Below are 25066 nucleotides of genomic sequence, written 5' to 3'. Positions count from 1 at the left end.
TCAGAGCTCTGTGTGCGGGCAGGCGGAAACCATAGCTTTATTGCTGGCGATAAACAAAACATGAACTGAAAAACAGACCGCTGAAAACAGAAACACACAGGCACAATTTGAGGGTATGACGCGGCAGAGAGCAAAGGTAAACACAGGGGAGTAATCAGGGAATGGAAAACAGGAGGGAGACACAGCTGGGAGGGATTAGGGCTAACGAGACGGGGAGCGAAGCTAGACACACTGACATCAGCCACAACCCTTCAAAATAAAACAGGAAACAATTCACAAAGACACAGACTAAGAAATGCAGACTTACACAGAGGGAACACACGGGCAGAAAAAACTAAGCACAGAACTAAACCTAAACTAAACATGAGGGCATAAGAACTAAACCCTAAACTGGAATAAGCTGGAACATAGAATAATAATAATAATCAACACAGGATAGCTAAAGAATCAGAACATAAATTATAATACAGAAGAATACCAAAAACATAAGAAACAGAAAATGCTGGATCAGAATGACCCAGAACCGGGACAGATTGTTCAAAATGCTGCTGCTAGGCTTCTGACCAAAACATCTAAGTACTCACATGTGACCCACTTATTATTTAGCATACAAGGCTGAGACCTAAGGGAGACAGAGCTGTTGCCACTGTGTCTCCTTGACTGTGCAACTCTCTCCCACTGAGCATAAGATCTGTGGACTCAGTAGTCTCTTTTAAACAACAACTAAAAACACATCTTTTTAGAATTGCATTGCATTAACTTTTGTCTGTTTTTGTTTTATAATTCGTTATCTCTGTGTGAAGCACTTTGTGATCTTTTATCCATATTTCACGGTCTGGCTGGCAGACCGTGGGGATATGGGGGAATGAGGACCCAGAACGCATGGTTCTGCGATTCAAACAGTGCACTTTATTTACAGTGAAGGCTGTAAACACAATAACTCCCCGTTGCTCCCTTGAATCCCGTGTGTGTGCTCCCCACTGTTGTGTTCTCGCACACCCTGTGCGTGCTGCCGTTCTGGTCCACTCTTCCACCTGGGGGGAAAACCACAAAAACAGCCATCAACACCAACCCCAGCGGGCATACACGAACTGCACCGTCGTACGCTGACACACACTAACTTGGGTAGACAACTCAATGATCCCACACCGGTGGGAGCTCCAACACTCTCCTAAGTAGCTCCCCCGACGAGCCCTGACCACCAACAGATGTGTGGCAGGAACTTCAGGTGTGGCCAGTCCTCTTGCAGGGCCACACCCATCAGGCCTGCATGGGCTGTTCTCCATCCTCCAGCCACACATGTACACACCCACACCCTGCCTCTACATATAATGAGTGGAACACCGAACAACACAGAATAGTACAGAAAAACACACATCCCCAAATAACAACACTACTACTACTAATAATAATAATAATAATAATAACGATAATAACAGTCCATCCTGCTTAAGGACCCCCCGAGTCCTCCAGAGCCGGGTCCATGACACATAAAGGTGCTATATAAATAAAACTTTACTTACTTACTTAGTAGACCCTGTACTTGACTGTACTTGAGATTATTTATTTCATTTGGAATTTAAGAACATTTTTTCTTTAAAAAAATTAATTTGACAGATGTTGTTTAAGCAGTTAAACTTAAAAAAAATGCAATTCCTAAAATAGAAACCAATGAGTAGTTCATTCTGAAAGACCTATTTTTCTCTTTTGAATATTTATTATTGCACATTAATAAAACAAAAGCATTTTCTTATCAGATTCCTCGATTAATCAATGGAATAATTGCTAGAATACTCGATTACTAAAATAATTAATGGCTACAGCCTTCAAAATAAGACAAAGTTCATCCTTATAATGGCTCTGGATTGGTACACTTTATTGTAGAATATCTTAGTTAGCTAATGTTTAAATATTTAATAGCTCTTGGGGTTTTTTCACAGTGGCACTGAGAGGCCAAACAGACTGCAACTTAAGAAAACATCAGCATATATTTTGAGGTAAGTTGATTTATAGTGTTATATCATATTTTATAAGGATTTTATGTGTTTGTATCATCTCTGTTCACTCCTGTCAGACTCATTTAGCAAAAATCATCCTGTTTAAGGTTCAGTTTTCCTCTGTTCTATATGAATTAAGACAGTTATGATATGGCATGATTATACTCACAAATTAAAGGAATATTTAATATACCAGTCTACTTATTTTATCAGAAACATGCAATTTACAGCTTTGTTAATCGGATGGTTGCCGGTTCGAGCCCCGGCTCCGACAGTCTCGGTCGGTGTGCTCTTGGACAAAACACTTCACCCATTGCCAAACTGGTGGTGGTCAGAGGGCCCGGTGGCGCCAGTGTCCGGCAGCCTCGCCTCTGTCAGTGCACCTCAGGGCTGTGGCTACAATGTAGCTTGCCATCACCAGTGTGTGAATGTGTGTGTGAATGGGTGGATGACTGAATGTAGTATAAAGTGCTTTGGGGTCCTTAGGGACTAAGTAAAGCGCTATACAAATACAGGCCATTTACCATTTACTTGGCATGTGTGTTAAACTAAAGCATCACACAGTATCAAGGGAAGTAGGGAGTAAATTTAAAAGAAAAGGCTGTTTTTGCTATTATCTATTGTTTGCTGTTGTTCCTAGGGTAATTTACTCTTGGCATCCTGAGGGAGTTTATGCAGTTGGTAGTCTATGGCTGTTAAATATTTCAGTAGGATGAGGGTTAAATTGTAACTTTAGTTACTTTGTGTTCTGTTGTATTGTGTGTGCTTTTGCGCTGTTTTTCTATTTGCTTATGTTTTCTTAGGTTGCAGTCTGTTTGGCCTCTCAGGGCCACAGTATTTTTCCTCCAAGCTTGACTCTCGACTCATGCCTGCGAAGTTTGGGAGAGATTGGACATTGTGTTTTCGAGTGACAGCAGATTACTGCTTTTTGGCGAGTGATTGAAACTCCACATGCTAACTCCCTAAACGTAAAATGCTTCACAATTTAACATCACAAAGGTGTTTAGATTCCATGCTTCCACTGGAGATCGTGTCGCTCTGATGAAATCCCTTGGAGGAGTTCGTCAAAGTATGAGGCCTGAAAAGAGGGGAAAATGTCGCCAAAATTACACATTAATTTTAAAATGCCTGACTTCCTGTTGGATTTGGGATATTGCTCCAAGAGACTTTTTTGTACATCTTGGTACCCTACATAAGCTTACCAGGTTTCAGACTCATAGATGAAACACGGAGCAGGGGCTGATGTTTTTAAATTTTGCAGGGGGCGCTGTGGAGCCATTTTGCAATATTCCATGAAAATGACTAGAAAACCCTCATCACATTGGAGGTGTGGGCCAAATGTCAAGAGTTTTTAAACTTTCCAAGCCCCTCAACAGCCACTTCATCTTTCATGGTGAACCGCCTTGCCACCAGGGTGTGCTGTTCAGTTTAAACTCACAATTTTTGTCACTGAAGCATCATGAGGGACTGTTAATATTCCCCGCTTTTGAGGTGGACCTGATGAACCTGTGAAAATCAGTATATCAAAGTGAAAGACATGACATCTCCTGTTCCCACTAGGTGGTGCTCTGCGTATTCCTGACAATGGGCATATCAATCTGTTCAGGATGGCTACGTAATCATGTCTGTAAAATTTGGTAATGATCAGACTGGATTTCTTTAAGTTATGGCGTTTTCGTTCTTCACGGCGAGACATCAATGTTCGCCATCCTGCTGGGGTCATGCCAGTTCGCAAAAACTCACAGTTTTCCATGTATTGCCAAGACCAACTCCTTAATGCTTTCCTGGACAAATTTGAGGCTACATGGTTCACCGACATCTATACTGTACCTCAAAGTGTAAAACATGACATTTCCTGTTCCCACTAGGTGGCGCTATTGCCGTTGTCAAATATGGCAAGTGAAATATGTTCAGGGGCAGAGTCTTATCATATGTCGGAAGTTTGGTCCAGATGGGACACTTTATATGGAAATGAGAGCAAATAAGATTTTCATGGCAAATTATCAAAATTTACCGTGGCGCCACGACCACACCCTTGTCCGAAAACTCAAAAGCTCTACAATTTAATATGGCCCAGGTGTGTAGTTGACACTGACCAAATATGAAGCGTATACGATCAAATCCCAAGGAGGAGTTCGCAAAAGTACAAGGCCTGGAAATGGCAAAATCAGATACAAAATGTCACCTTCAATCCAAAATGGCGGACTTCCTGTTGGGTGTGCATCAATGGTCCCAATGACTTTTTTGTCCGTCTCAGCATGATACACGTGTGGGCCCAATTTCATTCATGTAGCTCAAACTATGTGTTCCTAGGGTTGCATTTAACAACACATAGGTGGCGCTCCAGAGCCATTTTCCAATGCTCATATATAAAACCTTTAAAATACGAAATTTTTCACCAGACCTGACATGTGTGCAAAATTTCATGAGTTTTTGAGCATGTTAAAGCCCTCAAAAAGGCACTTGTTTTACCTGAATAATAATAAGAAGAAACGGAGCAGATACAATAGGGCCTTCGCACTCTCGGTGCTCAGGCCCTAATAAAACCCATAGGTTAGACAAAAAGAGGCAAAAAAGCACCCCTGGACAAACCCCACCAGACATACTGGACTGCCGGAGGATTCTTTATTCCTCCCACCGTCCAAAGACATGCAGCTTGTGGGGATAGGTTAATTGATTAATCCAAATTGCCCATAGGTGTGAATACGCGAGTGAATGTGAGCACGAATGGTTGTCTGTCTCTGTGTGTTAGCCCTGCGACAGACTGGCGAGCTGTCAAGGGTGTACCCTGCCTCTCGCCCTATGACAGCTGGGATAGGCTCCAGCATCCACCGCGACCCTGAAAAGGATAAGCGGAAGCGAATGGATGGATGGATGGATGGATGTTTGGATAGTTTCATCAGTTATCCAGCACTAAACTAAGAATTTTTACAAATGTTGATCCTATGAAAATAGTGTTTACCTCTGAAGCTCCCTCACGCTAAAAATAAAAATAAAATATTATTCACTTCTTAACATGAACTATTAATTTTGATTCAAATGAAACTGAAACATATCTAATCAAAGGTTTATTTATTCAAATCATTAATTGTTAGGGAAAATGTACTTGCTATTAACAATCAAGTAACCTTCATTACACCAGATTCCATTAAATGTTGCACTTTTGTAACAAAATTACATAACATTGAATTAGCTAAAATCAGCAGTTTGGGCAGTGAAACATTTGATCTGCCATGGTAATCAAACTGCATATCCCACTTCCTCCAAACCAGGAATGTCAAACACAAGGCCTTGGGGCCAGGATCAGCTGGGAAAAGACCCCAGTGTAAAGGAATGCACTGATTTTGGAGTTTTAACTGTATTTTCATAGGTTTTTGAGTGTTTGCTACTAATAAAGAGAAAATAGTTTTTGCACTATCTTCTACATACTGAGTCATTCTGCTCATGGTAGTCTAAGGAGCTTGGTTTCACAAAACGTAAAGAAGTCCAGTCACTTTCCTTCCAAGCTCCTTAGAGTAAATGTGTATTTGCACTGACAGAAATTGGCTGCTGATTGGGAAAACTGTGTTTGTTACTCTTAGCAATCCAACAAACATCACAAAAAGAACTTAACATCCAAAAGATTGGTTAAGACTTGTATCTTCACAAAGAAGTTCTGCTTCATTTTGTGTGAGTATTTCCACAAACTTTGAAGTTTAGGGTCCCTTTTTTCATCACGTGCTCTACAAGTAACACCTGGCTTATTGGATTACCTGGAGCCTGGAATTCATTTTGTCTTCTAAGAATTTAAATTGGTGATCAAGAAACATGACAACTAAGAGGCTAACAGAAGATATTGAAGAAGTTAAGAAGTCTCTTAACTTCATGTCAGAGGAATTGAGTAAGGTGGTGAAACAGCAAGCAGGACTGCTGGACTTAATTGAAGAAGTAAGACAACTGAAGATTGTGATTAAGGAAAAAGACAAGAAGATTGAAGAGCTGGAAAAAAAGAGTTGAAGATTTGGAGCAGTATACAAGAATGGAAGATGTGATTATTTCTGGACTGAAGACAAATCACTACACCTATGCACGGAGTACAGCAGGTGACAAGGAGGGGGAAGATGCACCAAGAGCTGAAAAGGATTTGCTTGAGCAGCAAGTTATTCAGTTTTTCAAAGACAAAGACATTCTTTTGGATAGCAAAAACATAGCTGCATGTCATACTATTCCACAAAAACATACCAAGATGCCAACTATCATACTACGATTTGTGAACAGGAAATATAAAGTTGAACTGTTAAAGATGGGAAAGAAGTTAAAGGGAACCGGCGTATATGTGAATGAGCATCTCACCAAGAGAAATGCTGAAATTGCACGACAGGCAAGACTATTGAAGAAGTAAAGGCACATCCAAGATACCTGGACTAGGAACTGTAAGGTATTCATAAGACTTAATGGGACACCAGAACAAGCTAAAGTAATTGTTGTCAGAGACATTGCAGATCTTGAGAGATTTAAACAAAAGAAATAGAGTTCAGTGTAGAAAAGAATTGTGTTGCTGACTGTGATATGAACAATATCTGATAAGTGTGAGAAAAATAACTATGCATGTGAATGTGAACAAAATAAAAGGCAAAAAAATGGAATATTTTGGATCTCATGATTATAAATTTTATGAGTTGGACAATAGTATTGATCCAGATATCCACCTCTATCAGAATGTTGATATGACATGTGAATATTATAATGGGGAAGAGTTGGATCCCAAGATAAAAGGTTTTTCATTAATCCACTTTAACAGTCGGAGTCTTTACAGTAATTTTTCTAAAATCAAAGCGTTTCTTGATCAATTCCAAAATAAGTTTGCAGTGGTAGCAATTTCAGAAACATGGTTGAATGATGACAAAGAATTGCAAGATGGACTAGAGGGATATGAAATGTTTTGGCAAAATAGGAAGAATAGAAGAGGAGGGGGTGTTGCTATGTTTGTTTTTTCATATCTTAAATGTAAAGTTGTTAACAATATGACTGCTGTGATTGATAGATAACTTGATGGAATGTTTAACCATTGAAATTCAGGTTGAAAGATCGAAAAACATATTAGTTAGCTGCATTTATCGTACATCTGCATCCTGTATAGATCAGTTTACTAAAGAAATTTCTGTAATATTAAAAAAACACAAGGAGAAGGTGACTTTTTTTTGTGGTGATTTTAACATTGATCTATTGAAGGCAAACGACCATAATAAGACGTTTAGTTTTGGATTCCATCCGTTGATTCTAAAGCCGAGCAGATTAATGATGGATAGCGCCACTTTGATCGACAATATTTTTGTCAATAAGATAGACGGCAAGCTACATAGTGGACTGTTAGTCACAGATGTAAGTGATCACTTGCCTGTCTTTTCAGTGTTTGAAATGAACAATCAACTTCATTTTCAAGAGGAAAAGCAAATTTATTTCAGTGGTAGAATAAAAACACCAGAACAAATTGCGGCTTTTAAAACAGACTTAGAAAATTATGACTGGCAAAAAGTTTATATCGAAGACACTAATGATGCATACAATGCGTTTTTGGATATATTTTTGTCAATCTATGACAGCCATTGTCCAATTAAAAGGTTTTCTGAAAATTATAAAAAGAAAAAAACCATGGTTTACACAAGGTCTGGAAAGAGCCTGTAAAAAGAAAAATAGGATATACAAGATTTTTTTGACACATAGAACAAAGGAAAATGAAGACAAATATAAGAAATATCGAAATAAATTAACATCTATTATACGATATGAAAAGAAAAGATATTATGAACAGCTGCTTCAAAAACATAAAAGTAATATTAAGGCTACCTGGAGTGTATTAAATAGGATAATAAAAAATCAACATAATATATGTTCTCCAACACGTATTGTAAAAAGAGGTAATGTAGTGATTGATAATACTGAGAGCATAGTTAATGAATTTAATGATTACTTTGTTAATGTAGGTCCCAACTTGGCAAAAGAGATTTCTGTACCAGGAGGAAATGATGAAGTAGATTCTACTTCTTGTAAATGTAGCTGAATGTTTCTTGGTGGAGTCTGTGAGAGTGACATTGTAGAAGTGGTGAGTAAATTCAAGAGTAAAAAATCCATGGATTGTGACGACCTTGACATGTCGTTCTTCATAGTGTCCTTCAACCGTTAACATATATTTGTAACAAATCATTTCAAACTGGAATTTTTCCAGATAAAATGAAAATTGCCAAAGTGATCCCACTATATAAAACTGGTGATAAACAGATTGTGTCAAACTATAGACCGGTATCTTTACTGCCTCAGTTTTCAAAGATTCTTGAAAAACTATTTGCAAACAAACTAGATTCCTTTATTGATAAATATGATTTATTGAATGATCATCAGTATGGGTTCAGAAGAAATCGCTCAACATCTCTAGCTGTGATGGAATTTATTGAAAATATTGCAATGGCTGTGGATGAAAAATAGTTTGGAATAGGTGTGTTTATTGATTTACGTAAAGCCTTTGATACGATAGATAATTCTTTACTTTTACAGAAGTTTGAAAGGTATGGTTTAAGAGGTGTTGTAGAATTTTGGTTAAATAGTTACTTGAATAATAGGTTCCAATATGTGAGTATTAATAACATGAAATCTAAACTTAGAAAAGTAACTTGTGGAGTTCCGCAAGGATCTGTTTTGGGACCTAAGTTATTTTTACTTTATATAAATGATATTTGTACAGCCAGTGATACTTTAAAATATGTGATGTTTGCTGATGATACAAACTTGTTTTGCTCTGGAAAAGACATAAAGAAATTACTGAAAACAGTGGAAACAGAACTCATGAAGTTTTCAATGATAGTTTATTAAATACAAACCAGATGGTTTGTATTTAATAAACTATCATTGAATGAAAGTAAAACAAAATTTATGTTATTTGGAGGTAATAAAAGTAATATTAAAGTAAAATTGAATTTAAATAAGGTTGAAATTGAAAGGGTATATGAGACAAAATTTTTAGGAGTAATTATTGATGATAAACTTTGTTTGAAGCCCCACATAGAACATGTGAAAAGGAAATTATCCAAGTCTATTTCTATTCTTTATAAAACAAGAGATTTTTTTGAATGAGATATAGGATAGGATTGGATATAGGGAGTCCACCAACCAGTTTTTTGTAGGATCATCTATGTTAAAATTCATGGACATATTCTAAAACTTTAGAAATGATATATCGTGTGATGAAAAAGAATGTTCCAATTTGTATTTTAAGTATGTTTCAACTAAGAGATGGAAAATATGATTTGAGGGGGTCTTATAAGTTTGAAATGTCACGGGCTGCGATGGCAGACCGTGGAGTGGCAATGAAAGTAGGGCCCAAAACGCGAGACTCTTAGCGAAGGACAGTGGATTTATTTACAGGAGGTGAAAAACACACAACTATATACAAAATCCCAGCACTGTGGTCCCGTGGTGATTCTCCCTGAATCCCACACAGTGCAGATGTCCGTAAAAGAGAAAGGTGGCGACTCCAAAAAAACTCCAATTCCCACACCGTGACTTAGAAACACACTCCGCTCCAGATTCGAGTTCTGACTCAAGGATCCAGCGTCGGCCTCAGCTCAGCTGCAGTCTTAAATGCCGTTCCCTTGACGAGCGTAATCTGCTGCAGCTGGCAGAGGACGACAAGCGGCAGGTGTGGCTGTCTCTGGAGCAGAAACACTTCCAGGTTCGCAGTCTCCTCAGCGAACCCACACCTCCGGAAGCTCACACGGAGACACATGGAGAAACGGAGAGCAAACCAAAACAACACACGGAAAACATAAACATAAACATATACTGAAAATACATGAGCCCTGGGTCCCTAGACCCAGGCCATGACAGTACCCCCCCTCTAAGGGTCGGCTCCCGACGACCCAAAACAAAACAAAAACCACAACCCAACCACCCCAGGGCGGGCGGCGGGGGGGATAACAGGACGGAGGGCCGGAACCAACCCCCAAATGACCAAATAGTTCATCTCAAAAGTCCCAGAGGCTCAACCGCGACTCCAGCGGAGGCACAAAACAGTTCAATAACCCCCCAAAACCGTGGCGTGAGAAAACCAGTTCAGGCGGCCAGTAACTATAACACAAGAGTTCAGGTGGCCTACCTCGGGTCCCGTGATAGCAACGGAATACTTCAGGCGCCCTGCAGTGTCGCAACAGCTCCGGCGGGCGGCCACGGGTCCGGTGGCAGCAATGTGACAGCTCCGGCGGCCGACCGCGGGTCCGGTGGCGGCGGCGTTGCAACAGCTCCGGCGGACGGCCACAGGTCCGGTGGCGGCGGCGTTGCAACAGCTCCGGCGGGTGGTGGAGTAGAACGGCCCATAATCCCCGACGTGCTGGACGTGGACGGCATGGAGGGCGTGGATGCGGATCCTGCACACTGACCCCCTGCTCAGGCTGAGCGGGTCCCTCCGGCACGCCGATCTCCGGCTGTGGCTGAGCGGGTCCCTCCGGCACGCCGAGCCGCTCTCTTGATGGTGGGCGCTCCTCCCGCACGCCGGGCTCCCGCTCGCTGAGCTCCTGCTCGGGCCGCGCGAGCTCCTCCTGTGGCTCACGCTCGCTGAGCTCTTGCTCGGGCCGCGCGAGCTCCTCCTGCGGCTCCCGCTCGCTGAGCTCCTGCTCGGGCAGCGCGAGCTCCTCCTGCGGCTCCCGCTCGCTGAGCTCCTGCTCAGGCAGCGCGAGCTCCTCCTGCAGCTCCCGCTTGCTGAGCTCCTGCTCCGGCAACGCGAGCTCCTCCTGCGGCTCCCGCTCGCTGAGCACCCGCTCCGGCAGCGCGAGCTCCTCCCGCTCGCCGTGCTCCTCTGCAGGCTCCTCTGCAGGCTCCTCTGCAGGCGGCACGGGCTCCTCCCGCTCGCCGAGCTCCTCTGCAGGCTCCTCTGCAGGCTCCTCTGCAGGCGGCGCGGGCTCCTCCCGCTCGCCGAGCTCCTCTGCAGGCTCCTCTGCAGGCTCCTCTGCAGGCGGCGCGGGCTCCTCCCGCTCGCCGAGCTCCTCTGCAGGCAACGCCGGTCCCTCCGGCTCGTTGAGGTTCTCCAGCAGCGGTGCGGGCTCCTCAGTGGGTGGCTCGCTGAGCTGCTCCGGCTCACAGAGCTCCACAGCTGGCGACGCGGGCTCTCCCCGCTCGCTGAGCCCCTGCTCGGGCTTGCTGAGCTCCTCCGGGTCGCTGAGCCGCTCCTCCGGCTGCGACGCGGGTATAGATGGTTGTTGATCCGGAGGTGAAAATGGCGATGCGGAAGCTGCAGGTGGTGAAGATGACGGTCGAGCGGGTGATGTGGATGGTGAAGCCGAGAGTTCTGCGGTCGCTGCAGTCTGATGGGACGCTGGTGGAGAAGTAGCTGCAAAGGGCGGAGGTGATAATGGTGTGGCAGCTACTCGTGGTAGACTGGACAGCGATGTAGAAACAACAGGCGGGTGACATAATGGCAGGGTAGTTCCAGCAGGCATATCAGCCTCCAACTGAGGATGAAGACGAGAGGCTGACTGGACTGAAGACTGAATTACTAGCTGGGTGACTGGCTGTGTTACAGCTACAAGCTGGGCAGCTGGCTGTGCTACGGCTACAGGCTGGGCAGCTGGCTGTGCTACGGCTACAGGCTGGGCAGCTGGCTGTGCTACGGCTACAGGCTGGGCAGCTGGCTGTGCTACGGCTACAGGCTGGGCAGCTGGCTGTGCTACGAGGTTAGCTTTCACACAGTCCAGTGAATAAACAGATGAGGTGAGTGAAGATGAATTGTCCATATGACTCACCACAGCCGGCTGTTGGAAAGTTTTAGAGTCTGGCTGCGGTGAGGCACGCCGGCGGCGCAAGCGTCGCTTCTTTAACGATGCCGGGGCCAGCGTATCAGGCTGAGGTTCCACCAGCCGGCCGGACAGGAGAGCAGCTGTGTGATTTTGAGCTGCCGGTCCTTGGTCCGCTGACTCAGCAGGTGCCGCAGAGGCGAGTGGAGATGTGGTGAGGTGCAGAGGGCGTGTGAAACGTTTCCCCCGCAATGGAGGGTCCAACGAGAGAGCTGCAAGCGACGGCGGGGAGGCTATCTGCCTATGAAAAAAGAAATAGGCAGCAAGGGCTCCCAGGGAGGTTGCCACATCCTCCTCGCCCGGACAGCCCACACCAAACAGCTCAAAACAGGAACTTTCCCTCAGCGTGGTTATAATCGAAATTAGTCTCTTAATGTCCAAAAAGCTCACAGATAAGGTGATTGATGATAGGAAGTAATCAAAAAATACGACCTGTAAGTGTCTCTGATGAGGATCTGCCCTCTGGAGCATGCTCCGACAGTAACTCCAGAGCTGGGCAAGCAACTCCTCCTGTGAGACGGTCCCTGTGTCCGCTGGGCCCATGATGGCTGGATCCTTCTGTCACGGGCTGCGATGGCAGACCGTGGAGTGGCAATGAAAGTAGGGCCCAAAACGCGAGACTCTTAGCGAAGGACAGTGGATTTATTTACAGGAGGTGAAAAACACACAACTATATACAAAATCCCAGCACTGTGGTCCCGTGGTGATTCTCCCTGAATCCCACACAGTGCAGATGTCCGTAAAAGAGAAAGGTGGCGACTCCAAAAAAACTCCAATTCCCACACCGTGACTTAGAAACACACTCCGCTCCAGATTCGAGTTCTGACTCAAGGATCCAGCGTCGGCCTCAGCTCAGCTGCAGTCTTAAATGCCGTTCCCTTGACGAGCGTAATCTGCTGCAGCTGGCAGAGGACGACGAGCGGCAGGTGTGGCTGTCTCTGGAGCAGAAACACTTCCAGGTTCGCAGTCTCCTCAGCGAACCCACACCTCCGGAAGCTCACACGGAGACACATGGAGAAACGGAGAGCAAACCAAAACAACACACGGAAAACATAAACATATACTGAAAATACATGAGCCCTGGGTCCCTAGACCCAGGCCATGACATGAAATGCCTAAAGTGAGAACCAATGTTAAGTATAGATGTGTGTCAGTTTTGGGAGTGAAATTATGGAATGGACTTAATGATGAACTGAAGATGTGTTTTTCTTTGTCATTCTTCAGGAAGATTTTAAAAATTTGTATTATAATTTTTATGGTGTCAGACTGAGCGGAGGTCTTTCCTGAGCTCCCGCCGCCACTGAGCATATCCTGCTTTATTATCGATACGTTCTGTACAACCTTGAGGGATAAAAACTTTAAACAAGAGTCTGTTAAAATGCCTCCTACAAGAGCTGCAAAATCTGCATCCAACAAATCCCCTGAAGAATCAGAAGCGAAAGAGGGTATGTCGACGAGCACAGCTACCACTCCAAGTACACCGGACACCGACGCGCTCGCTGCGGAAATATCAAAGACAGTCGTGGACAAAATATCTACTATGATGGAGAATAAATTCGACGAGCTCTCATTATCACTAAAAAGTATATCGGCACAACTGGAATTAAATTCTCAACGGATCTCTGACACGGAGAATCGCATTTCGACTGCAGAAGACTCGCTGTCAGGTATGGAAACTAGACTGGCTGATATGGAGACTAAAGTGAATACTCTTATGGAAAAATGTCTAGACTTGGAGGGCCGGAGCCGAAGAGACAACATTGTAATTCTGAATTTAAAGGAAGGCACTGAAGGTCGTGAACCGGTGAAATTCCTCGAAGGCTGGCTACCGACTTTGTTGAGTATTCAAACTAAACAGGGGAAAATCAAAATCGACAGAGCCCATCGGTCCATTGGATTATCAAGACCTAATCACCCTCGTGCAATGATTATTAAGGTGCATAATCCGGTAGACAAGATTAGGATCCTCACTGCAGCTAAAGATAATGGCCCCCTGACTTATGATGGACAGATCATTCATATTCGACAAGATTTGGCAACCGGAGTAAAAGAGATGCGACGTGCGTTTAACGGAGTGTGCCAAAAACGTATCCAGAAAAATATGCGCTTTTATATGCGTTATCCTGCTACACTTAACTTTTCTCACGGAGGAAACAATTACTTCTTCCGTAAATCTGAAGATGCTCTTGCTTTTTTGAACAATTTGAGTTAAATTGAACACCGACAGCAATTGATTGAATATGATTAGCTCTATTACGGCACTTAAATATTATACATACTCTTAATTTAAGGATACCCAGTCCATGTTAAGGTATATTGGAACTGGAAGTTGTACACTTATTAAGGAATGATTTAACTGTCCCGTCCCTTCTTATTTGTTTTTTCTTACAAACTTTATAAAGTAAAACATGTTTAACTCAGAAATATAAATGAGGTTCTCTCGGTGGCATGCGGGAGTTTGGACAGGAAGTTTTGTTTCTTTTCTTTTTTTTCCCTTTTTGCCTCTCTGTCAGTGACTTTTGCTCGGTTTCACGAGACCAAGTTTTCTTTTTTGATGGATCGTAGGATCGTTTTTTGGGGGGGAGGGAAGGGGGATTTTAGGGGTTGTTTTTTTTCCCTTTTTTTATCATTAATATGCGTGGTTATTGTTTCTGTTGTTTGTTTATTTATTTTTTCATGTTTGTGTCTATATAATGTATCTAAAATTACCCGCATTCCCTTCTATGGAAACATCTGTTTGCTTAATTGCAGTAGCGCACTCCGAGAAATGGTTTCCCACACATCATGTTATAATAGAGGGGGGAAAGAAACTATAACAAAAGAGATTGAGCTGATATGACTGACCTTAAAATAATTTCTTTAAATGTTAAAGGGCTGAATAATGTTGTTAAAAGACAAAAACTTCTTTCATTCTTGAAAAAGGAAAAAACACAAATTGCCTTACTTTCAGAAACTCATTTAAATGATTTGGAACACTCAAAACTAAAATGAAATTGGGTTGGCCAAGTTTTTTACTCATCATATAACACAAAAGGCAGAGGAGTAGTCATCCTTATCCATAGCAAGTTGCCTCTAACCATAGAAAAAGTCATAAAAGATAAGGAAGGATGCTACATTCTTATATCTGGTTTCCTATTTAGAGAATCTGTTTCTATAGGATGTGTTTATGGTCCAAATTCAGAAGATGTCTCTTTTTTTCCCCCCCAATCTCTTAACCCATGTTTCAGCCATAGCTTCCCCATATTTGGTGTTGGGAGGTGATTTTAATTGTGTTCCTGATCTTAGGGTTGATAAATCTCCACCAGGGAGTGAATTGTCACCAAGAAGCATTAGACTGAAAGAGTTCTGTTCTGATCTAGAAATTTTTGATTCCTGGCGAGTAGCTCACCCCACAGATAGGGACTTCACCTTTTTTTCTTGCCCCCACCAGAGTTTCTCAAGAATAGATTTGTTCCCGTCATCCAGGACGGTATTGGATAGGATGGAAGAGTGCTCAATAAGGTCTTGTCCATTATCTGATCATTCAGTAGTAAGTATAAATGTTCACCCACCTTATTTTGAGCCAACTTCCCGCCGATGGAGGATGAATCCTCATTTATTGAGTAACCCCTTATTTATTGAGTATATCACTAAAGAGTTGAATGTTTTTATGACCACTAATAAAACGGAAGATGTAAGCCCATCTTTATTGTGGGAAACTGCTACTACCCCTATCTTAGGGGTAGTATTATCTCATACACTATAGCGCAGAAAAAGGCGTCAATGAAAGAACAACTCGATTTAGAGCACATAATACAAAAACTAGAAGTGCAGTTTAAAATCTCCAGGTCCAAAACTATACTTAAGAAGTTAGAAGCAGCCCGCTCAGCTTTAAATCAATTACTGACTAAAAGAGCAAAGGCAGCAATTTTCTTTGCTAAGCATAAATTATATGAATCTGGGAATAAACCTGGCTGTCTCTTAGCAAAAATAGCCAAAGGCAGGACAGATACAAACGTTATACAATCACTGTTTGATAATAAACATGTTAAGCATTATAAAACAACGGATATTAATCAAATTATGAAGCAGTTTTATATACACTTATACTCATCAGAGTGTAGTAATACAGATGGGAAGATGTGGGAATTTCTAGAGAAGGTGCCTGTTGTATCGTTATCAGAAAGTCACAGGAAAGAGTTAAATAACCCTGTGACACAGGAGGAAGTGCGACTTGCTATTAACTCCCTTAAAGGAGGAAAAGTACCAGGGCCTGATGGTTTCTGCCCAGAGTTTTATAAAAAACTAAGTCACCTTCTTGCAGGACCATTGACTGATATGTTTTAAGACTCTTTTAAGAATGAACAGTTGCCCCCAACACTCAGACAGGCTAATATTTTGTTAATTCTAAAGAAAAATAAATGTCCAGATAGGTGTGAATCATACAGACCGATCAGTCTCATTAATGTCGATGCTAAATTACTCTCCAAGCTATTAGTAAGGAGGCTTGAGGGCATTCTCCCACTGCTCATAAACCTTGATCAAACAGGCTTTATCCAAAATCGTTTCTCATCTACAAATATTAGACGACTATTAAATACTAGAAAAATTTGCATTTCCTGCGAAAATGCTGTGTGGATGCCTTAACGCTGAAGATGTCGGCTGAAAAAAGCTGAAAAAGTTGAAAAAACAAAAAACATTGCCCTGAGCAGGATTTGAACCTGGCCCTTCTGGTCTAACGGCAGCGACTCACCTCACTGCACCAAACTCATTCTCACAAAGACGAGGTGGAGAGACTGACAATTCTGGTGAAATTAGCAGAAGCTGCTTAGAATTGTGCTGATAAGAGGTGAAAAGGCTAAAAATTTTGCAGAAAAGAGGTTAATCAGAAGAATTTCTGCTGAAAAGAGTTTTTTCTGAAAACAGCAGAAAAAACTGAAAATTTTGCTGAAAAGAGTTCAATCAGCAGAATTTCTGCTCAAAATAGTTTTTTCTGAAAACAGCTGAGATTTGTGCTGATAAGAGGTGAAAAGGCTGAAAACTTTGCAGAAAAGAGATGAATCAGCAGAATTTCTGCTGAAAAGAGTTGCTGATTAGAGTTCAATCAGCAGAATTTCTGCTCAAAAGAGTTCAATCAGCAGAATTTCTGCTGAAAAGCTTAAAATTCTAAGGAAAACAGCAGAAGAGGCTCAGATTTGTGGTGATAAGAGGTGAAAATGCTGAACCAATCAGAGGTACTGCTTCTGTCTGCTTCATCAGGCTGTGTACTTGTATGTATTTCTGCCATGGACTGTTAACAAGAATCTGAGGTCCATATTAGAAAAGCTTGTAAAATCATAAAACTTTGCAGAATTGAAATAAATTATCAATATGAATTACAGGTCTGTCAGGGTGTATCAATTTGTAGTGAAAAAAACATGTGGGAACACGAGAAGCTGGAGAAATACCAAGGGCTCAGAGAAGAGCTCGAGAGGATGTGGAGGGTGAAGGTAACGGTGGTCCCCATGGTAATCGGAGCACTAGGTGCGGTGACTCCCAAGCTAGGCGAGTGGCTCCAGCAGATCCCGGGAACAACATCGGAGATCTCTGTCCAGAAGAGCGCAGTCCTGGGAACAGCTAAGATACTACGCAGGACCCTCAAGCTCCCAGGCCTCTGGTAGAGGACCCGAGCTTGAAGGATAAACCGCCCACAGGGGCGTGCTGGGTGGGGTTTTTTTTATATCTCATAGTAATCTGACAATACTATAATATTGGCCATATTATATTTACATTGCCACAGTGAGTTGACTTTAGTCTCATAAACAACATTAACTAATTGTTATTTACTAACTAATCTTAAATGACTGTTCAGCACAGAAATGAAGCCCAACAATCATGTTTTACAGTCCCGTGGTCTCAGCCTCAGATACTCAACTAATCAAAGTGATGTCATGACAAAAATGAATGACCAACAGAACATTTTTCTCCTTCATTTCTGTCAAACAAAGCTGTGTGTAACGTGTCTCGCGGTTAGTATCATGGTTGCTAGGCAACCTGAACAGCGCGACTATGCGTATACCGTCCCATTTCACAAGCCTCTCACTTCCGCACTTACTACCCTCAAAAGAAGTAACATTGAATCACTTGCAGCGCAAATTATGTGACAAACTATTGCTGGTAGCTAGGAAATGTATTCTCATTAATTGGGTTAAAGATAAACCTCCCTCTGTGACGTTGTGGTACAGAGAATTATTTAAAGTTATTCCTCATGAAAGAACTGCTGCTAATTTAGGAGGAAATGAGGGTCTCTTTCTCAATGTTTGGTCCCCTTTGCTTTCTTATTTGCCAAATGATTTGTCCCAACTGTTGAGGGGGGGTGGTTGCGATTAAGATGCTCTCAGTTAAATAGGAAGTAAGTGTAAAGGACAATTCATTCTTGGAGTTTATCTTTTTCTCTTTCTATATCTGTGGGTAATTGAGTGAAAATATGTTTTGTGTGTGTGTGTGTGTGTGTGTGTGTGTGTGTGTGTGTGTGTGTGTGTGTGTGTGTGTGTGTGTGTGTGTGTGGATGTGGGTTTTTTGGGTTTTTTTTCTTTTCTGTTTGGTTGTTATGTTTTATGCTATTCTTGATAATGAATAAAAATTGTATATCTAAAAAAAAATTAGTATTATACAAGGTTATAGAAATTTGGTTTGTTAAAAAAAATTTGTGTTGCTTTAATTTCTTGATTTATCATTGATTTCTTTTCAAACTGTTATACAACTTATTTATCAATGCTATTTATTTTCTTGGTTAAAGATTTGATTATTTCTATGGGGGTAAGGGATAGGAGAAGTATAAGCCGTATAACACACAGTGTCAGGCTACATTTCACTGTGTGTTATACTTGTATAACCAGTGTTGGGAAGGTTACTTTTAAAATGTATTCCATTACAGAATACATGCCCCAAAATGTATTCTGTAACGTATTCCGTTACGTTACTCAATGACAGTAACGTATTCTGAATACTTTGGATTACTTAATATATTATCATTCTTTTTACAACAACGTGAATGTACTATTGCTGTGTGATTTATTACTATTACTCAAGGTCCGCGACTCCGAACTGTAGTAAAGGGACCTCTGACTAATACGGTGGGGTCCCTGTCGGCTCGTAGCCGAAAAATAGCTTTACTTTGTTGTGTGGGTCAACTTTTCTTGCGAGAGACAGAGAGAGGCGTTGAAAGGCTGCTCCAACAGAACTTATTGTTTTCGGAGGAAAACACGAACACGGTGTACAGTCGAGTCTTAATAGCTTACTTACAACTGGGCTCGTCAGGCACTCTTCTTGGCTGAAGTGGTTATTATTATATTTACATGCTTCCAGCTCCCGTTTTTGCTCGATGACAACTCGTACCTTTCCGCTCCCCTTTTTCTCCCTCCTCGCGCTCACAGACCCATAACGTGTATGGCAGTCCATTCTCCCTGAAACACGGACTACACTGCCCATGATGCTACATTCTTTAGAGCTATGCTTGTAGCATTCTGCCTGTTAGCTTAGCACAACAACAACAACGAAAAGGCGCTCTCTCACCCAGGAAACACGCAGTCGCAGAGAGAGAGAGAGAGCGTTGCCCTGTAACCATGGCAACCGTAACGCTGCCGCCTGGAACAACAGAACGTAGCTGTCAAACAAAACCCAAACAGTCCTGACCCGCGACAAAATGAAACAGGAAAGTACCGCAGTGTAATCCATTTATTTCAACAAAGTAACTGTATTCTGAATACCACCTGTTTAAACGGTAACTGTAACGGAATACAGTTACTCATTTTTGTATTTTAAATACGTAACGGCGGTACATGTATTCCGTTACTCCCCAACACTGTGTATAACTATGCATGTGACAAATAAAGAACCTTGAACCTTGAGCCATAAGGCTTCAGCCTATTCCTTTTTCGGTTACTGTTTGAGTACTTTTATGTAAAATTATAATCTGTTGTTGTTGTTGACTGAAATAAAAAAAAATTCAATTCAATTAAAAAAAATTAAGTTTCACTGGTTCGGTATGCTTAATATCAAAGTGGGCTGTATGAGGCCCACCAAGATGTAAAAGGAATTTGACAGCCCTGCAGTTGAATGACCTTGCATCCCTATGTTGGTTCAGTTCCTGCAAAATCATAATTAAAATATTTGTCTGGGACCATCTTTGCAATGACCCAAAACAACTTGTTAAAGAGAAAGTGTACCTACTGTTAAGATCTCCCAATTCTTTTAATCTTTGGGCTGAAGGAAGGACAATACTCGGTGTATAATGCTCAATCAACAATTCTTTATTCCCATACAATTCAACACTTATGAGCACAAGCCATCCGGATGGGGAGACATGCATGAAGAGGGTCACAGCAAATCTCAAACTGGTGGAGGGTTACTCAAGCTCTTATAGCCTTTAGTGGCCCCCACCTAGTTGTAAAAGCCTGAACATTCACATTCTTTGTCTCACACGGGGCCTAAGTTATGACCTCAGCTCCTTATTTTTCTGCTCTCTGTAAAGGTGGGGGTATGGAATGTGGTCTGTTTCTTCTATTATCGGCACAAGGTCCTCTGCACACAACATTCTCTTCAGTTTGACATGTCAAGAAACAGTGTAACACCTTCACAGCAGATCAAGGGTACAGGGTAATGTACACCTTTCTAACAAATCCAAAAATGGTCACATTCTTTTAACCCAAAAATATAATGGAAACTAAGCTATATACACAGCACACAATCTAGACTAAAGGATATTATATGACCTACAGCAGTTAACATAATTCAACTACTTTAACTACAGATACACTGAACAAAAATATAAACGCAACACTTTTGTTACTGCTCCCATTCCCCATGGGATGGACGTAGAGACCTAAAATTCATTCCAGATACACAATATAACCATCCCTCCCAAACAGTGGTCACAAATCAGTCCAAATGTGTGGTAGTGGGCACATCTGCTATATTGAGATAATCCATCCCACCTCACAGGTGTGCCACATCAGGATGCTGATCTGACATCATGAGTAGTGCACAGGTGTACCTCAGACTGCCCACAACAAAAGGCCACCCTGGAATGTGCATTTTTTTGCGCTATTGGGGGTCTGTGGACCCAGAACCGGTCAGTATCTGGTGTGACCACCATTTGCCTCATGCAGTGCAACACATCGTCGCATGGAGTCTATCAGATTGTCAATTGTGGCCTGTGGAATGTTGGTCCACTCCACTTCAATGGCTGTGCGAGGTTGTTGGATAATCGTGGGAACTGGTACACGCTGTCGTATACGCCGGTCAAGCACATCCCGAACATGCTCAATGGGTGACATGTCCGGTGAGTATGCTGGCCATGCAAGAACTGGGACATTCTCAGCTGCCATCTGCCCTGAACAATGTGAACCATGATTCATCCGTGAAGCGCACACCTCTCCAACGTGCCAGACGCCATCGAATGTGAGCATTTGCCCACACAAGTCTGTTACGGCGACGAGCTGGAGTCAGGTCAAGACCCCGATGAGGACGACGGGCATGCAGTTGAGCGTCCCTGAGACGGTTTCTGACAGTTTGTGCAGAAATTGTTTGGTTGTGCAAACCAATTGTTCCAGCAGCTGTCTGGGTGGCTGGTCTCAGACGATCTTGGAGGTGAACCTGCTGGATGTGGAGGTCCTGGGCTGGTGTGGTTACAAGAGGTCTGCGGTTGTGAGGCCGGTTGGATGTGCTGCCATATTCTCTGAAACGCCTGTGGAGACGGCTTATGGTTGAGAAATGAACATTCAATGCATGGGCGACAGATCTGGTTGACATTCCTGCTGTCAGCATGCCAATTGCACGCTCCCTCATTGCTTGTGGCATCTGTGGCATTTTGCTGTGAGACAAAACTGCACATTCCAGGGTGGCCTTTTGTTGTGGGCAGTCTGAGGTACACCTGTGCACTACTCATGATGTCAGATCAGCATCCTGATGTGGCACACCTGTGAGGTGGGATGGATTATCTCAATATAGCAGATGTGCCCACTACCACACATTTGGACTGATTTGTGACCACTGTTTGGGAGGGATGGTTATATTGTGTATCTGGAATGAATTTTCGGTCTCTACGTCCATCCCATGGGGAATGGGAGCAGTAACAAAGGTGTTGCGTTTATATTTTTGTTGAGTGTATCTAAACTGTGTAGTAGTAATATGAGAAATCAGTAATCTGAGAAATGTAATTTCTCACCCTGACCGGTTGAGGCAGATGGCCGCCCCTCCCTGAGCCTGGTTCTGCCGGAGGTTTCTTCCTGTTAAAAGGGAGTTTTTCCTTCCCACTGTTGCTCATAGGGGGTCATATGATTGTTGGGTTTTTCTCTGTATGTATTATTGTAAGGTTTAACTTATTATGTAAGTGCCTTAAGTTGACTATTGTTGTGATTAAGCACTGAATAAATAATGTCTAAAACTGAAGTTGATACTTGAGGTGGTGTGTGAATGACATTTTGAAAAATTTAAATTGTGTGTGGAAAGACATTTCTTGTAGTTAAGCAAATACTTCAATGAACTCATTTTGTTTGGTAATGGAATAGGATTTAATTTTATCAGAAATCCGTACAGTAATTTTGGCTGTGGATCACAGGGTGCAGAGTGGGGGTCACCCAGAGTCATAATCCAGTGAGATATCTGCGTCACCTCTTACAGTTTTCCTGTAATCTGAGGTCAAAGATGAGAATATTAAAAGTACAGTAGAGTAAATTGTGCAAAGTTTACTATCAATTTTCTCAAAATCCGTACAGTAATTTTTTCTGTGGATCACAGGGTGAAGAGTGGCGACAGCCTAGAGTCATAATCCAGTGAGATATCTGCGTCACCTCTTACAGTTTTCCTGTAATCTGAGCTCAAAGATGTCAATATATAAAGTACAGTACAGTAAATTGTGCAAAGTTTACTATCAATTTTCTCAAAATCCGTACAGTAATTTTGGCTGTGGATCACAGGGTGCAGAGTGGAGACAGCCTAGAGTCAGAATCCAGTGAAATATCTGTGTCACCTCTTATAGTTTTCCTGTAATCTGAGCTCAAAGATGTCAATATGTAGAGTACAGTAAAGCAAAATGGGAAGATTTTACTATCAATTTTCTCAAAAACCGTACAGTAATTTTGGCTGTGGATGACAGGGTGCAGAGTGGCGACAGCCTAGATTCATAATCCAGTGAAATATCTGCGTCACCTCTTACAGTTTTCCTGTAATCGGAGCTCAAAGATGAGAATATATAGAGTATAGTACAGTAAATTGTGCAAAGTTTACTATCAATTTTCTCAAAATCCGTACAGTAATTTGGGCTGTGGATCACAGGGTGAAGAGTGGGGGTCACCCAGAGTCATAATCCAGTGAGATATCTGCGTCACCTCTTACAGTTTTCCTGTAATCTGAGGCCAAAGATGTCAATATGTAGAGTACAGTAAAGCAAAATGGGAAGATTTTGCTATGAATTTTCTCAAAATCCATACAGTAATTTTTGCTGTGGATCACAGGGTGCAGAGTGGGGGTCACCCAGAGTCATAATCCAGTGAGATATCTGCGTCACCTCTTACAGTTTTCCTGTAATCTAAGCTCAAAGATGAGAATATATAGAGTACAGTAGAGTAAATTGTGCAAAGTTTACTATCAATTTTCTCAAAATCCGTACAGTAATTTTGGCTGTGGATCACAGGGTGCAGAGTGGCGACAGCCTAGATTCATAATCCAGTGAAATATCTGCGTCACCTCTTACAGTTTTCCTGTAATCGGAGCTCAAAGATGTCAATATGTAGAGTACAGTAAAGCAAAATGGGAAGATTTTACTATCAATTTTCTCAAAAACTGTACAGTAATTTTGGCTGTGGATCACAGCATGCAGAGTGGGGGTCACCCAGAGTCAGAATCCAGTGAGATATCTGCGTCACCTCTTATGGTTTTCCTGTAATCGGAGCTCAAAGATGAGAATATATAGAGTATAGTACAGTAAATTGTGCAAAGTTTACTATCAATTTTCTCAAAATCCGTACAGTAATTTGGGCTGTGGATAACAGGGTGAAGAGTGGGGGTCACCCAGAGTCATAATCCAGTGAGATATCTGTGTCACCTCTTATAGTTTTCCTGTAATCTGAGGTCAAAGATGAGAATATATAGAGTACAGTAGAGTAAATTGTGCAAAGTTTACTATCAATTTTCTCAAAAACCGTACAGTAATTTTGGCTGTGGATCACAGGGTGCAGAGTGGCGACAGCCTAGATTCATAATCCAGTGAAATATCTGCGTCACCTCTTACAGTTTTCCTGTAATCGGAACTCAAAGATGTCAATATGTAGAGTACAGTGAAGCAAAATGGGAAGATTTTACTATTAATTTTCTCAAAATCCGTACAGTAATTTTTGCTGTGGATGACAGGGTGCAGAGTGGAGATGGCCTAGATTCATAATCCAGTGAAATATCTGCGTCACCTCTTACAGTTTTCCTGTAATCTCAGGTTAAAGACAAGGATATTAAAAGTACAGTAGAGTAAATTGTGCAAAGTTTACTATCAATTTTCTCAAAAACCGTACAGTAATTTTGGCTGTGGATCACAGGGTGAAGAGTGGAGATGGCCTAGAGTCAGAATACAGTGAGATATCTGCGTCACCTCTTACAGTTTTCCTGTAATCTGAGGCCAAAGATGTCAATATGTAGAGTACAGTAAAGCAAAATGGGAAGATTTTGCTATGAATTTTCTCAAAATCCATACAGTAATTTTTGCTGTGGATCACAGGGTGCAGAGTGGGGGTCACCCAGAGTCATAATCCAGTGAGATATCTGCGTCACCTCTTACAGTTTTCCTGTAATCTAAGCTCAAAGATGAGAATATATAGAGTACAGTAGAGTAAATTGTGCAAAGTTTACTATCAATTTTCTCAAAATCCGTACAGTAATTTTGGCTGTGGATCACAGGGTGAAGAGTGGAGATGACCTAGATTCATAATCCAGTGAAATATCTGCGTCACCTCTTACAGTTTTCCTGTAATCGGAGCTCAAAGATGTCAATATGTAGAGTACAGTAAAGCAAAATGGGAAGATTTTACCATGAATTTTCTCAAAAACTGTACAGTAATTTTGGCTGTGGATCACAGCATGCAGAGTGGGGGTCACCCAGAGTCAGAATCCAGTGAGATATCTGTGTCACCTCTTATAGTTTTCCTGTAATCTGAGCTCAAAGATGAGAATATATAGAGTACAGTAGAGTAAATTGTGCAAAGTTTACTATCAATTTTCTCAAAAACCGTACAGTAATTTTGG

At 42.0% G+C, this 25066-nt stretch overlaps 1 protein-coding gene across 1 annotated transcript; it reads right to left on the bottom strand.

Moving 5' to 3' along the window:
* Nucleotides 1-9570: 9570 nt before the first annotated feature.
* LOC146669456 (uncharacterized) lies at nucleotides 9571-12358 on the bottom strand. The gene is made up of 3 exons (XM_085407800.1): nucleotides 10406-12358; nucleotides 10126-10356; nucleotides 9571-9681 (listed from the first exon to the last, which is right to left on the bottom strand). The coding sequence occupies exons 1-3, from the start codon at nucleotides 12356-12358 to the stop codon at nucleotides 9571-9573; spliced, it is 2295 nt and encodes a 764-aa protein (XP_085263926.1).
* Nucleotides 12359-25066: the final 12708 nt, after the last annotated feature.

The sequence above is a fragment of the Rhamphochromis longiceps genome, linkage group LG5, assembly GCF_057381845.1.
Source record: "Rhamphochromis longiceps isolate RC_006_pf linkage group LG5, R_longiceps_female_GT1.1, whole genome shotgun sequence".
NCBI lineage: Eukaryota > Metazoa > Chordata > Actinopteri > Cichliformes > Cichlidae > Rhamphochromis > Rhamphochromis longiceps.
Note: the sequence above shows the minus strand (reverse complement) of the source record. Positions and strands in the feature narration are given on the sequence as shown.